Raw genomic sequence first — 14,225 nt, 5'->3', positions numbered from 1 at the left:
CAAAATACTTGTGACCAGCAGCCCGCACCTTCGCGGGCCTGCAGAGCGCGGTGGAGCTGAGCTTGGGGTGCCGGTTGTCTCTCCAGATTTGGGGTCAGGGACTCACCTCCGCGACGCCCCCACAAGCTGCGATCTTGGCTCTGCTTCCTGCACTCACTAGGGGCTGGGTGTTCATTGGCCGAGGCCCTCGTGAACCTCACCTCTGAGGAGCACTGCCTGTGGCCGTTGGCCTGTGTCCTGCAGCATGAAGCAGGGTGTGTGTGTGTGTGTGTGCGCGCGCGTGTGTGTGTGTACACCACTCTCAGCTGGTCCCCCACTCACCTCCCCACCTGTCCCAGAAGCAGCGTGTGGAAGTGGGAGGCTGGGCGTCAGTGCCTGCAGCTAGCCAGGTCTGGAGCCATCCCCAAGCCTCTCTGTTTTCCTTCCCCACCACTCTGTAGACCCTCCTCACTATTTCTGTTCCTGTTCTGTTGCCGTTTCAACTCTTCTTCTTGGACCCTTTCTGTGCTTCCTGAAAGGTACCTGGTCTCTGTGTGGCATCCCTCACCCTCCTTCTCCTGTCCTTGCATTTTCCCCCCAGCAGGACAAAGCAGGACATTGTCCTGTAGTTCTGGGCAGAGACTAGTCACTGTCTGCACCGCTCCCTACTCTCCGAAGCCCTGGCTCCCCTTCGCCCTGTGGATCGTGACTTCCGCCCTCTGAGCCTTCAGCAGCCTCCTCGAGGGGAGGATTAGGAAGGGGCCGGGCATGCTCTGCCTGTGCACTGACCACCAGACTTCTCTGGGGGGCGCCAGCACCCCCCCACCACCCCCCCCCCCGCCCGCCGCCACAGCTCTCTGGCGCTCGGCCTTCCCCGCGGTCTCCCTTACCAGCCAAGGGGAGGGTCCTTAGCCTAGCGGAGGACCCTACCCAGCCTCACCCAACCCTCCTCTTGGAGGGCCTGTGAATCCGTTTCCCCCACAGTGGGTGAGCGTACGGCTCCGTAGTCCCCTTCAGCACCTCCACGGTCCAAGTCGAGAGAACCCACAGGCCCAGCTCCCCTGGCGGGGACCTCAGCAGTAAGCTTTGGGGGCCCCGGAAAGGCCTGTCGGGACACAGCCACTCGGCCCCATCTTGCTGAAGCTGTGCTTCCTTCCCTCCTTGGGGACTTCTGTGTGGGCCATGGATGAGCCAGCTTTCAGGGGACGTGCCTGTCAGGAGGGAGGGTCAGCAGCCCCCAGGCAGCCCTGACTGTGTGCTTTCCCCTCCCCTGCCCCAGGCTGAGACTGCCGCCAACCGGATTTGCAAGGTGCTGGCTGTCAACCAGGAGAATGAACACCTGATGGAAGATTATGAGAGGCTGGCCAGCGACGTGAGTGTGTCACTCCCCCCTGCCCTGGTGGCCCCCGCCAACGCTGAAAGATTAGGTCACCTCTTGTTACTCTCTACCAAAGGTCATGGGACATCTGCAGAGGGGAGAGCAGGGATGGCAATGAGACTTTCTAGAAAAGGTCGTAAGGTTATATAGGCTGTGGAGTTTGACCAAGCCAGTATGTGACCTTTCGGGTTGATTTTACAAGACTAAGGGGTCAGACTGCTGTGTCACTATGCTGGCTGGCTTCTGGGGTCTCGAGCTTGGGTTTCTACAGAAGATAACTCAAGGACAGAGTTTTCTGAACACCCGGCTGCATTAGAATCAGCTGGAGAGCTTTTTAAAAATTCTTGTTCCCATGCCCCACCCATGGAGAGACTGATTCCGTAGGATGGAGAGAGACCCGAGAGCTGATATGGTGACAGGACAGCAGTTTGTCATGGCAGGCCCCCGTGCAAGCACTTCACGAACAGGATCTACCATCTCCACAACAGCCCTGTTAGGAGGGAACTCCTATTACCCCCTTTTCCAAGTGAGGAAACAGGCCCAGAGAGGGTCAGGCACAAACCCACCACCATGCGGCTTGGTGGGACGGAGGTTCAAACCCAGGCAGCCCTGCTCCAGAACCTGAACCCGGACCGTCAGTTGGGAATGTGGGTGTTTAGTACGTCTCTCCTAGATTCTCCCCTTTACTTTTAAAATTTCCACATTAAAAAAAATAAAAACATCTACGCTCCCCAAGAGGAGTAGTTTGACTGCTCTTCTAGACCAGTGGTTCCCAGACTTCGAGATTTCACAGACCAGGAAAATTTGGGAAAGTATTTACCAGCCAACCTAGAGTGGTGAACTTTTTATTTTGCCAAGTTAAGGATATTTTTAAAAGAAAAAGCTACCGTTTGTTACCACCATCGTGTCTAACACCTAGGAAAGGCTAAAAGGTTATATCTTAGCATCCCAGCCCTTCCCAAGAGAGGGCAGTTAGCATCACGCACCAAGATGTCAACACACACGGAGACCTTTGTCCTTGGTTTTCTCATCCTGCCAGAGGTTGGCATTTGGGAACCACTTCCCCGGGCCTATCTATGCTGGACAATACTCGATTTTCCTCTCCTAGGATTGTTCTAGAATGTCCGGTTTGTTTGCTTGTTTGTACCCTGGTCTCACTCCATCAGACATGAGTGGCTCATGCAGGTCACTTTCTTTTTCAGTTGTACTTTATAATTTTCTGTGTCCCAGGCCCCGCGCATGGCACTGACCACCCGAGAGTGAGCTAGGCGTGCAGTCAGCCCTGCCCTTGAGGCGGCACAGTCAGTGACCAGGACACAGTGAGGCTCTCAGTGTGAAGCTCGCTGCAGATGGTGACAGCGGGCTCATGGGGGTACAATGGGGGCGGCCATCCAGGAGGGGCGTCTGAATTGAGGCTGCCCCGCTTAGGTGAGGGAAGGAAGGCCAAGAGCAAAGGCAGGAGCAGGAAGTAGCCAGAGAACAGCCCCGTGGTTCAGAGGGGGCACGTGTTCCCAGAATTCCTGGTCATGGGATTCCCATCGGGAATCATGGAAAAGTTGAGCTGGGGAGCAGGGGTGATTCCCCGAGATGGGACCCTCGGAGATCCAGGTCCCCTGTGCCCATGAGCGGGGGGCGGCCCTATCTGTGCTCAGAGGGTCCCCTGCAAAGGCCACTACAGCTTCTTGTGGGCCCACAGCTCCTGGAGTGGATCCGGCGCACCATCCCCTGGCTGGAGGACCGCGTGCCCCAGAAGACCATCCAGGAGATGCAGCAGAAGCTGGAGGACTTCCGCGACTACCGGCGCGTCCATAAGCCACCCAAGGTGCAGGAGAAGTGCCAGCTGGAGATCAACTTCAACACGCTGCAGACCAAGCTGCGCCTCAGCAACCGGCCCGCCTTCATGCCCTCCGAGGGCAGGATGGTCTCGGTGAGAGCCGGGGGGCTGAGGGCGGGCCAGGGCCCAGGAGGTGTGTGGCGCTGCAGGTTCCCTGTGAGGGAGCAGCTGAGGGACAGCTGCTCACCACTCACAGGCTTATTTCCCCAGCATGGTCTTTCTTAACTCAAATGCACAGCTTTCGGAGTGCAGAGTGCGGTGGGGCATGCACTTGACACTTCACTGTGTTCCTTCTCCCCCCATCACTCCCCAGACTTTGGCACCCATCCCCAAACCACACCATAGTTTGTGTGGAATTGTTTGAATTTGGACCCTCATTTGGCTGTGACTCCAGGACCTCCAGTGCTTGAGGCCCCTTCTCAGGGGAGGGACAGTATTCACTGGACAGTCACCTTCTGACTCCCAGTGCCCCGTATGGCATTCGTTCATTTTCACTCATTCATTTACTCCAAAAGTATTGACTGCACCTGCCGTGTGCTGGGCCCTGTCCAGGTACGCAGATACAGCAAAGCCGGGGAGAGATGGGACCCCGGCCCATTTCTGCTGCCTTCCCGTCATCGTCAGGGAGGCGACCTTCAGGGAGGCATTGCTCTGCTGCGTGCCCCATCTCCCCGTGGTAGCCCTGCCTTCTCCTGCCCCCACAGGACATCAACAACGGCTGGCAGCACCTGGAGCAGGCCGAGAAGGGCTACGAGGAGTGGCTGCTGAACGAGATCCGCAGGTTGGAGCGGCTCGACCACCTGGCAGAGAAGTTCCGGCAGAAGGCCTCCATCCACGAGGCCTGGACCGACGGTATGACCCTCCCAGCTCCCTCCCTCCTTTCTTGTCTCTCAGAGACACACACGTGTACGCACACACAGACACACACACACACAGCATAGCGTCTGTTTGTCAGGCCCCCTCTTCTGCTGCCTGGGAACATGCATGTCACAAATGCCGCTTTGGGTTCATCCAGCCCCAGGCAGCAAGGAACAGTTTGGGGCCAGGTCCGCCCAATCTGCCCGGGCCTCAGAGATTACTTACAGGTGGACTTCTTCCTGGGTCACTGGACCCTGTGCCAGCTGCACAGGGAGGTGGCCCCTGTCCCTGCCCCTCGGCCACATCTCCCCTGAGTATGGCGGCCCTCCGGGCCAGGGTGGGCGTGGGGGTATGCTCTCCCCTCCCTGGCAGCCTGGGTTCACACCCTGCCTTCCATGCCCAGCACCCTTTGAGACTGTGGACTTCACACTGAAGAGCCAGTGCTGGATGGTCCGTGGTCCTGAGCACGGTCCTTAGAACGGGCCAGGGAGCCGCCTCCCGGCCCTGCTGCCCGACTTGCACCTGCTGCTCACTGACCACCAGCCACGCACCCTTCGGTGTGGCCCGCCGTGGGAGCTCTTTCTCACCTCTGCCCTGTCCCGGTGCCTCCCCCGAGGGCCCTCTCCCACGAGGGCCGCGGTGATTCCGGTTTCTCGGCAGCTTTGCAGCTGCCTGTTCCCTTGGCTCGGGATATGGAATTCCATCACGTCCCTGGCCCTCGGTCGGGACCCACACCACGGCTGAGATTCTGGATCCCAGGGGCCCAAAAGCTTTCGGGAAACGGCCAGCGCCTGGGAAAGCCGAGCACCTTCCACTGGGCTCCCACCCTCCCACTTCTGTCTGCCTCCTGCCCTACCTGCCCTGGCCCTCCTGCCACCACTCTGCCCAGCTGGTCTCACACTTCCTTGCATTGGTCAGTGTGGTTTTTCATCCCTCCCACCCTCCCAGGTCCCCATGAGATCCTCACTGAGCCCCTGGGGGCTCCTCTGGCCCCACCCACCCAGCTATTTGGCAGGCAGCCCCAACCCTGGTCAGTCGCTGAGACCCACCCAGAGGCACCCATACGGAGCCTGCCCCGCTCCACCCTTGCCGGCATGTGGACACACAACTCTGCAGGATCCGCAGACCTGGGCCTGTGTCACCTGTGTCCCCAGCCGCAGCCCAGCTAATGCCCTCCTCACATTAGCTCAGGCCGGCTGCTCTCCAACGGCAGCTTCCAGATGCAGAGCAATACCCTGATCCCTCCTCTGCCAGGGAAGGAATGCAGAGGAGGGGAAGCCAGAAGGCGAGCCGAGGACAAGGTAGCCTGGGCCAGGGAGGCAGGCATCTCCCTCTGCCTCACAGAAATGGCACCTGTGGGCTCTGCCCCCGCAAACCTGAGGGAGGGGGTGTTGGCATTTAGTTTATTCGTTTGTTCTTCATTCATTCATTCAACAAACACCTCTTGAGCCTCTTCGCTATGCTCAGCAGTTTCTAGGTAGGTGAGGTCCCTGCCCAGGGAACTGCAGATTTTGACATCTTTCTTGTCAAAGGGCCCTTGGACGTGTAAGTGGATTTTACAACACCCGTGTCCCACGCTTGGACTGAGCTGTCTCCTGTCATTATCCACGTGTTGTAGCTCCATCATCCTTTCTTAGGCTCCGAGTGTCCTCCCTGTGGATTTCCCTTCTGGGAGCCTCTTATCAGCCCTCCAGCCTCTCTTCTGGGGCTCCAAGAGGCCCTGAGAAGATGGTCTCCCGAGGCCAAGGGGTGTGGGTGTGACGGCCCACCAGAGCTCCTTCCCTGGGAACCACTTTGGCCGGCCTTCACCCGAAGACATTTAGGAGAAGTGGCCCAGTCTTTAGCCAGGACCCAACTCCACACGCCCCTGCCCCACCCCTACCTCCCCACAGGCACTTTGGCATCTGGCCCTGCCCCTTGCATTAGCCCGGAGTCCCCAGGCAGGCCTGTCCACTCTCATTCCCAAGGCCTGAAGCCTCTGTCCTCTGAACCACCCAATTATGCAGAACAGGAGGACAGACCAGCCTCCCGACCCCTCTACACCCCTGGAAGCCGGGTGTGGCAGCCTCCTCACCTGTGGGGGGTTGGGGGCAGAGGGCGGGTTGAGCCCCCATCGCTCTGTGTCCCCTCCCCATCCCTACAGCCTGCAGGAGTGAGCACCCATGTGGATGCTTCTCACAGGGTCTTAGATTGTCTGGGGGAAAAGCAAAAATGAGCCCCCATCCGCCCCTCAGCCTGGCTGCCCCTTGGCCTGGATCCCAGGCAGCCGTGACCGTGGCCCCCTCCTCCCGATTCTTCCCAGCACACCCCTGGCAGCTCCCTTGCTGAAACTCTGCTGAGGCAGAAAAGTGGTAACCTACTATTTCTGGTTCCCACCCTTGGGAGAAAGCAATTTGGAGAAGGGAATTGCAAGCTTGCCTTTGTGGTTGAGCCTGCTGCCCCGGGGCTGGAGTGGCAGGGCCAGTACACTCAGTCTCCCAGGCTGCCACCTCCTGTCCGCCAGTGCCGGGCCCTGTCCACGGGGTGGCTGAGATGCAGATGGGACTGGCTGGTGCCCGGCCTTCTCAACATCCCCTCATTGAGGTTTTAACCTTGGGCTGGCACTGGCCGCATTTACAGAGGAAGAACAGGTGGGGAGAAGCTGTCTGCCATCCCCTGCTCTAGGCAGGCGGCTGTTGGTTGGATTTCCTGGTGCCAGCTGAGGGGTCTCTGAGCTGCCGCTCCGGGGTAGCCGGAGGTAGCTTTAGGGGTTGGGGGTCCCAGCCACCTTTCCCGGCCAGCGTTTCCCCCTTGGTTCTTAGCAGTATCTTACTGTGCTTGCAGGGCTCACTTGAGCTTCTGTCCTGGGGTGTATAATTAGCCAGGCTCCAGAACTAATAGCAGTGTTCCTCCCTTCCTTCAAAGGGCCCGACAGTGGGCCCTGCCTCGCCGCACATGGAAAGCCCCTAGGATAGTGTGGAGCAATAGACGTGTGATAGGACTCCCACCCCGGGGGGCCTGGCGCCCAAGTGCCAGGGGTCAGGCTCCTGGAAGAGTCCTGACTCAGACTTCCCCTTCCCCCCACTGCTGAGGCACGGCTGCAACGCCAGCTGCTTCTCCAGATCACAGTGGTCCGCAGGTAGGTGTCCACATTTCCAGCCCTGGTAGCACAATCCGAATTCTTAACGTCTCCCAATAAAGGATACCAAGTTTAGAACCCACAGCTTGATCTGGGATATGTCCCAGGCCCACCAGCCCCACAGTGTCTCCCAGCTCCATCCAGGATCTAGTTGGGCATAGAGATTCCTGCAAAGGGCAAGGAAAAAGGCTCTGGACGTTTCTAGCTTTCGTGGCACCATCCTCGGCAAGGCAGGGCGTGGGGTCCACACCCCGTCTCCCTCCCTCTGGCTGGACATCCCTCTGGCGCTGTTGACGAAGCACCCCCTGCCCTCCGCCCCACCTCAGGGAAGGAGGTGATGTTGAAGCACCGGGACTACGAGACGGCCACCCTGTCGGACATCAAAGCCCTCATCCGCAAGCACGAGGCCTTCGAGAGCGACCTGGCCGCACACCAGGACCGCGTGGAGCAGATCGCCGCTATCGCCCAGGAGCTCAAGTACGTGTGGGCCCGTGGTTCCCTGTCACCTGCTTCCCCTCCAGCACCCAGTCCAGAGCAGCAGTGGGGCAGTGGTGGAATGGGGTCCCCCAGCCCTTGTCACCCTCACACCCTCCTTTCAGATGCCGGGGAAGAGCCTTACAGGATGCTGCCTTTACCCCAGATGAGAAACAGTGGGATCTAGGTTCTCCAGCAGAAGGGGGGTCTCTGACCCCTTGTCCTGATTCCTCAGGCTGTTGGGGTCCCTGGGGCTCCCCCTCCTCTGCCTGCCACACCAAGGAGACCCCCTGGCCCCCTGATGTGGGGGGCGGCCTAGCCCACACTGCTCCCACCCCCTGCTCCCTGAGGGAATCTGGCTGCACAGAGAGCCCATTGTTTTGGCCGGCCCCTTCCCTCTCCTGCTCAGAATACACTTATTGTAAGAGCTTCCAGGCAGTCGGTTCTCTGCCCTCCCTTCCCCACCCCAGTCAGATAAACTTGTGCACACAATTAGTACACTGAACCTCCAGAGCCAGTGAAAGGGGGGCCTTATTCCACCAGCGCAGCGGCCAGCAGCAAGCAGGGCCCAGGGAGTGGGAGGCCCAGGCCATTACTTCATGGAAAATCCACAGGCCCTGGAGGGCGGCAGGGCTCCCAAAATAGCCGTCTGCTCAAAAATAGGATCCTTGGCTGGAACTGCCGTTTCCACAGACACCCCCTACCCTGTCACAGTCATCCCCAAAGTTCTCCTTGTTCCTGCAAGGCTGGGGCCTAGCACTGATGCCCGGTGGAGGCCACACCGGGCAGGGCTGGCTTCCTTCCTGACTCACGCCCGCCACACTGCCCAGCTGCTCTGGGGGCTCCCCATTTGCTCACCCAGAGGCAGAAGTACCACTGGGTCTTCACAGTACCGGGGACACGGTGTCCCCATTGAGCACTGTTGGGGGCACCCCTTGAAGTCCTGCAGCTCCCCTAAGATCGAACCCCTGTACCTGGCATGCCCAGGCCGAGAAGAGTGAGGTCACAGACGCAGACGTCCACCACCCTCAGGGGTTGTGGGGTGGGACATAGGCAGGTCCCCCACCCCCACCCCCACCCCCATTGACAGGCGAGCTCCTGGAAGCCAGTGAGAAACAGACTTGGAGGAGATCCTAGGCCAGCCCACTTCTCAGGCACTGGGAACAGCCATGTGAAACCCATTACCCTGAGCCGGGGAACAGGCGGTCCCGAGGCAGCTTTCTGGACAGTAACCCTGGAGGAGAAAGGGAGGGCTGTTTGGGGTGCTGTCTGTTCCCCCGAAGATGAGTCTGAGGGCCCAGGGCCGGCCAGGATGAGCTTGGATAGACAGCCCGGCTGAGCGTAGATTAATGGTAATGACAAAAACTCAGGGCACTTAGTGCTCTACACGTACCAGCTCATTTAATCCCCCAGCAATCCTGTGTCACAGAATGGGAACTGAGGCACAGAGAGGCCAAGGGGCCTGCCCAAGGTCACACAGCTAGGGAGTGAGATAGGACTGGAACCTGGGCCGCCTGGTCCCCGTGTGAAGCACAGCCTTGCTCCTCCTCCAGCCCTTGCCTGCTCCCCCGGCCCCTGTATCCTGCCTGCCCGTCTGGCTCACCAGGCAGGCAACACAATCCCTGTGTCCTGGTTCCCATGTCGTGTTCCTCCCCATAGTTGTTCCCCCAGACCTGTACACTGACTCCCTAGGAGCCTTGCTGCTAAGAGTATCCAAGTGTGGACCCCAGGAGGCAGGAATGCTGGGGCTGAAGAGGGAATAAGGGGCAGGGGGCTGGGAACTATGGCATCAGCTTCGTGTTTCCAGCCTCAGTCACTGCAATAATAATACCCATTCCCCAATCAGCTCACTTTTTTCCTTGAATATATCGTTAGTTGCGTACGGTGAGATTGTAGGCTAGTTGTACATTTCTCCTTAATACCCATTAAAGTAAATACACAACCTTTAATGAGTAACTGTTGCTCCTTTTACCTACTGGGTGCAAAGGACTGCTCTCGGCAGTTCACACGAGCTGAGTAACTTGGTCTCCATGATAACCCCACCCCCATTTCAGAGAGGAGAAAACCCGCGGAATCCAGAGGGAGTTCATTCGCCCAGGGTCACACAAGTTCAAAATCGGAGAGCTGGAATTCACACCTAGGGAACTTGGCTCCAGAGCCTTATTCTCTAACCAGTGTGTTCTGCTAGACTTTCTTTAAATGGAGAATTATCCAGGGCACTTCCCTGGTGGTCCAGTAGTTAGGACTCTGTGCTTCCACTGCTGGGGGTCTGGGTTCGACCCCTGAGATTTCACCAGCCTGCAGGGATGGTCGAGGGCCACACTCTGGGAGCCCTGCGTCAGCTTCCAGTGACAGCAAGCTCTGTTATCCTCTCCCCGCAATTCCTCCTGCCCCAGGTCAGAGGGGTGATTGATGACTGATGTGCTTAAGTGTCAATATCCCCTGGTACCATGGCCTGGGACACCTGGGGGCGGGTGGGTCCAGCACCCCCTGACTGCCCCTGCTGGATCTCACCACTCTCTGCCCGGCCCACAGCGAGCTGGATTACTACGACTCCCACAACGTCAACACCCGCTGCCAGAAGATCTGCGACCAGTGGGATGCCCTTGGCTCTCTGACCCACAGTCGCAGGGAAGCCCTGGAGGTGAGGAGGGAGCAACGCCCCCCACTGAGGTCTGTGCCTCGTTGCCCTCAGAGCAGGGGTCTTCCCCTGACCCCTTGGTGCCCCCGGACCCCTCTCCACCATACACACCTCCTGCTAGCCTACTGACCTCCCTCCTCTGTCCCCGTCCTCCCAACACGCACCAGAAAACGGAGAAGCAGCTGGAGACCATTGACCAGCTGCACCTGGAGTACGCCAAGCGGGCAGCCCCCTTCAACAACTGGATGGAGAGCGCCATGGAGGACCTCCAGGACATGTTCATCGTCCACACCATCGAGGAAATCGAGGTCCGCCCCTTCCCCTCCCGCCCTTCTCGTGGCTCGTGGGGCCTCCACGGGGTGGGGCCATGCCCTCATCCCTTGTCTTCCTGACCCCAGGGCCTGATCTCAGCCCACGACCAGTTCAAGTCGACACTGCCGGACGCCGACAGGGAACGGGAGGCCATCCTGGCCATCCACAAGGAGGCCCAGAGGATCGCCGAGAGCAACCACATCAAGCTGTCAGGCAGCAACCCCTACACCAGCGTCACCCCCCAGATCATCAACTCCAAGTGGGAGAAGGTGGGCGGCACCCACCCACCGGCAGGGCCGGGGCAGGACCAGCCAGGCGAGGCGGCCGCCCCCTGACTGCTCCTGCCCGCGTCCCCTTCCCCAGGTGCAGCAGCTGGTGCCCAAGCGGGACCACGCCCTCCTGGAGGAGCAGCGCAAGCAGCAGTCCAACGAGCACCTCCGCCGCCAGTTCGCCAGCCAGGCCAACATTGTGGGGCCCTGGATCCAGACTAAGATGGAGGTGAGGGCGAGTCGCCCAGCCCTGCTGGGCCCAGGAGAGTCTCAGGGCAGAGTTGAGGAAGAGCCCCCACTGAACGGGAGGCTGCTTGCCCCGGGTGGGGGGGCCCCAGTGCTCCATGGGGCCGGTGGCCTTGGGGGCCTGGTGGATCTGGGACCCAGCTCTCGTGGCCTCATGGGATTAGGAACGTCAATAACATATTCATGGAAATGGCAGCACCATCCAGAGAGAAGCCGTGCTGAGGGGTCAGGTAGAGATGGGTTCGAGTCTCGACTCTTCCCTCGACTTCCGATCGGGAGTCAGGCACAATTTAACCTCTGTGGCTCAGTTTTCTCACCCCCTAAAAGGATGAGGAAGACCATTACTTCATTCCCTCAACAGACACTTTTGGGCACCGCCCTATGCCAGCCGCATCACAAGCACTGTGGTGTAGCTGTGACCAAGGTGGTCCGAGCTCAGACCCTCACCGCGCCCCCACTCTGCCCTCGTGACCCAGCCACGGGAAGGCTTGTAACCATGCCGACTGCGACTCAGGCCACCACTTACGAGTGCTCACTGTGCACTAGGCACCCCACTGACCGAAGTGGCCTCACTGAAACTCACGACGGCCCGAGAGAGGATCGGGCAGGTCGGCCGCGGGGCTCAGTGCCCCCTGCACGGCTTGGTCACCCTGGGAAGCGAGGCGTGGGGAGCACGGGTTCTGAAGTCGCCAGGCCTGGGTTCCGATCCTGGCTCTGCCTCTTAATGTCATAAGTTGCCCTCTTTGGGCCTCAGTTTCCACATCTGTGGAATAGGCCTGTCCCAGTCTTGGGCCTCACAGGGAGTCAAGCGGGGAGCAGCGAGGTTAGCCCTGTGGAGCGTTGGTGCAGAAACCGCATCGTGGCTGCTGTTACGCTGGAGGGTGGGCTGGAGGGGACAGTAAGCAGCAGGCCTTCCCGGAGGGGACCCCTGGGCAGAGGCCCCGGGCTGGAGGCGCCCTGGCATTGGGGCGGCCCGCGACAGACCGCCTCCTGGTGGCTGGTCGTGGCGGAGGGTCTGCCAGTCCCGCCCCCCAGTAGCACCACCCTCTGTGCAGGAGATCGGGCGCATCTCCATTGAGATGAATGGGACTCTGGAGGACCAGCTGAGCCACCTGAAGCAGTACGAGCGCAGCATTGTGGACTACAAGCCGAACCTGGACCTGCTGGAGCAGCAGCACCAGCTCATCCAGGAGGCCCTCATCTTCGACAACAAGCACACCAACTACACCATGGAGGCAAGCCTGCCACGCCCCCGCCCCCCCCCCCCCCCCCCCCGCCCCGCCTGCCCTTCTGCCAGCTACTACTCTCCCATCACCATGACAACACACATCTCAAGACAAGCTCCCTGGAGAGCTGGGAGGGCAGGCAGCACCTGCCCCCCAGTGTGTCCTCAGCCATCTCATCCTCACTTGAGGACGCAGATCCAGCCAGCATGTGCGGGAATCCCGTGCACCGGCTCGCTGCCGCCAGGTTACAGCATCAGGGCTGGTTGCCGTCATATTGGTAGCTTGAAATGGTCCGTGGTGACAGCACTTAGACCATGCAGATCGGAAGATGCCACCAAATAAAAGGGGCGAAGCACTGTTTCCCCAGAAAGCTAGTTAAACATTGCCCAGCGTGTCTCTGCAAAGCTTCCCTGTGGATCCTGGCACAGGTATCAGGACCCGGTTGTCTGCCGCATCCGTCACTGGGACGTACACCGGTGTGACGTGAACCCCGCTGGTTGGCAGAGGCAATAGGCGGGCACCGTGCCTGTGTCCCTGTGTACATGAGCCACACGGCAGAGTGTGGGGCTGGGTTGGCATTTGGGGGAAAGTTAGGGTGAGTCTGACTCCAGGCCACACACACCCCCGCACAAGGAGAAGCCAGTTCCGAGCCCCCCTCAGCTACAGCTGCGGTGGTCCCAGCATCCCCACCTGCCGGCCTAGCCCACACTCACGCCCTCATTCCTCCCGCAGCACATCCGCGTGGGCTGGGAGCAGCTGCTCACCACCATCGCCCGCACCATCAACGAGGTCGAGAACCAGATCCTCACCCGCGATGCCAAAGGCATCAGCCAAGAACAGATGCAGGAGTTCCGGGCGTCCTTCAATCACTTCGACAAGGTGAGCCGCTCCCTCTGCCCCTTGCTGTCATCCCTCCCCACTGTCACCTCCCACCCTGCCCCCTGCGTCTTTGCATCTGTCCGTTTGTTTACATCGCAGTTGCTGAGTATCAGAGGCCACTCACAGGGGCCGGCAGGGCCCCAGCCACTGAAGGGGCTGCAGAGGTGTATCACCTCGACCCACAGCATGGGCAGCTTCCCTCAGGAAGAGAAAGGGGAGTCCCGAGCCCTGCCCCCGGGGCTGTGCATCCTCGCCCACCTGCTGATGCAGCCCTGAACAGACAGGTCCCAGCACACCAGGGATTTGAGACCTGACCCAGGAATCTGATCCACACATACACACAGTGTCCTTAAAAGTCAGATTTGGTTTGGCAGCCCCTTTAGAGGGGCCCTGAGCACCAGTTTGCCCCGGGCCCTGCCGGGCCTGATGTGTCATCTGCCTGCTTTCTGTGGGTAGCATGTGCTCTGGGCGTTAGGCAGGAGCCCAGCAGGAGGGGGTGCAATCCCCTTTCTCCCACCCCAAATCCTGGAGGTGAGGAGAGCTCCCCCCTTCCCTCCCAGGAGTCCTGGGACTCAAGCCTCAATCCTGCACCTCTCAGCTCCCACCCCTGCTCTGACTGCCCTCCAGGCCACCCACGCCCCTCCAGCTGCCCCGCCCTGGCCATCACCTTGTCCACGTCACCTCTAACTCTGTGTTTCCCTCCCCCGTGTGTCCCCTTCCCCCACCCTCTGCATGTGACCTGGGCCCCTCTCCCTGCCTTGGTGCTGGCCTGGTCTCCACACCGCCCCTTGTGCACACCTGCCTTCGGACGCCGGCAGGACCACGGCGGGGCGCTGGGGCCGGAGGAGTTCAAGGCCTGTCTCATCAGCCTGGGCTACGACGTGGAGAATGACCGGCAGGTACGCGCCCCCTGGGCCCCAGCGGACTGTGGCATTAACTGCTCTTCTCTTTCTCTCTCTCCTTCTCTCTGTCTCCCCTCCCTCTGGCCATCCCACCCCTTGCCATCATGTG

The 14,225-nt window shown here is 60.0% G+C and overlaps 1 protein-coding gene across 5 annotated transcripts in view; it reads left to right on the top strand.

Annotated features, from left to right (window-relative positions):
- The window catches only part of ACTN4 (actinin alpha 4), a 71,589-nt gene that overhangs the window by 55,729 nt on the left and 1,635 nt on the right, over nucleotides 1-14,225 (top strand). For 3 of the 5 annotated variants that reach the window (XM_065898547.1, XM_065898550.1, XM_065898548.1), the window contains 11 exons: nucleotides 1,259-1,351; nucleotides 3,054-3,284; nucleotides 3,896-4,043; nucleotides 7,494-7,644; nucleotides 10,177-10,285; nucleotides 10,450-10,590; nucleotides 10,681-10,863; nucleotides 10,958-11,092; nucleotides 12,165-12,344; nucleotides 13,068-13,214; nucleotides 14,033-14,113. In XM_065898547.1, coding sequence (XP_065754619.1) covers nucleotides 1,259-1,351; nucleotides 3,054-3,284; nucleotides 3,896-4,043; nucleotides 7,494-7,644; nucleotides 10,177-10,285; nucleotides 10,450-10,590; nucleotides 10,681-10,863; nucleotides 10,958-11,092; nucleotides 12,165-12,344; nucleotides 13,068-13,214; nucleotides 14,033-14,113 — 1,599 coding nt within the window. The remainder of the gene's footprint in view (nucleotides 1-1,258; nucleotides 1,352-3,053; nucleotides 3,285-3,895; nucleotides 4,044-7,493; nucleotides 7,645-10,176; nucleotides 10,286-10,449; nucleotides 10,591-10,680; nucleotides 10,864-10,957; nucleotides 11,093-12,164; nucleotides 12,345-13,067; nucleotides 13,215-14,032; nucleotides 14,114-14,225) is intronic. The other 2 variants (XM_065898549.1, XM_065898552.1) reach the window with 1 other exon arrangement.

The sequence above is a fragment of the Phocoena phocoena genome, chromosome 20 (genome assembly GCF_963924675.1).
Source record: "Phocoena phocoena chromosome 20, mPhoPho1.1, whole genome shotgun sequence".
NCBI lineage: Eukaryota > Metazoa > Chordata > Mammalia > Artiodactyla > Phocoenidae > Phocoena > Phocoena phocoena.
This window is presented reverse-complemented; position numbering and strand designations above follow the sequence as displayed.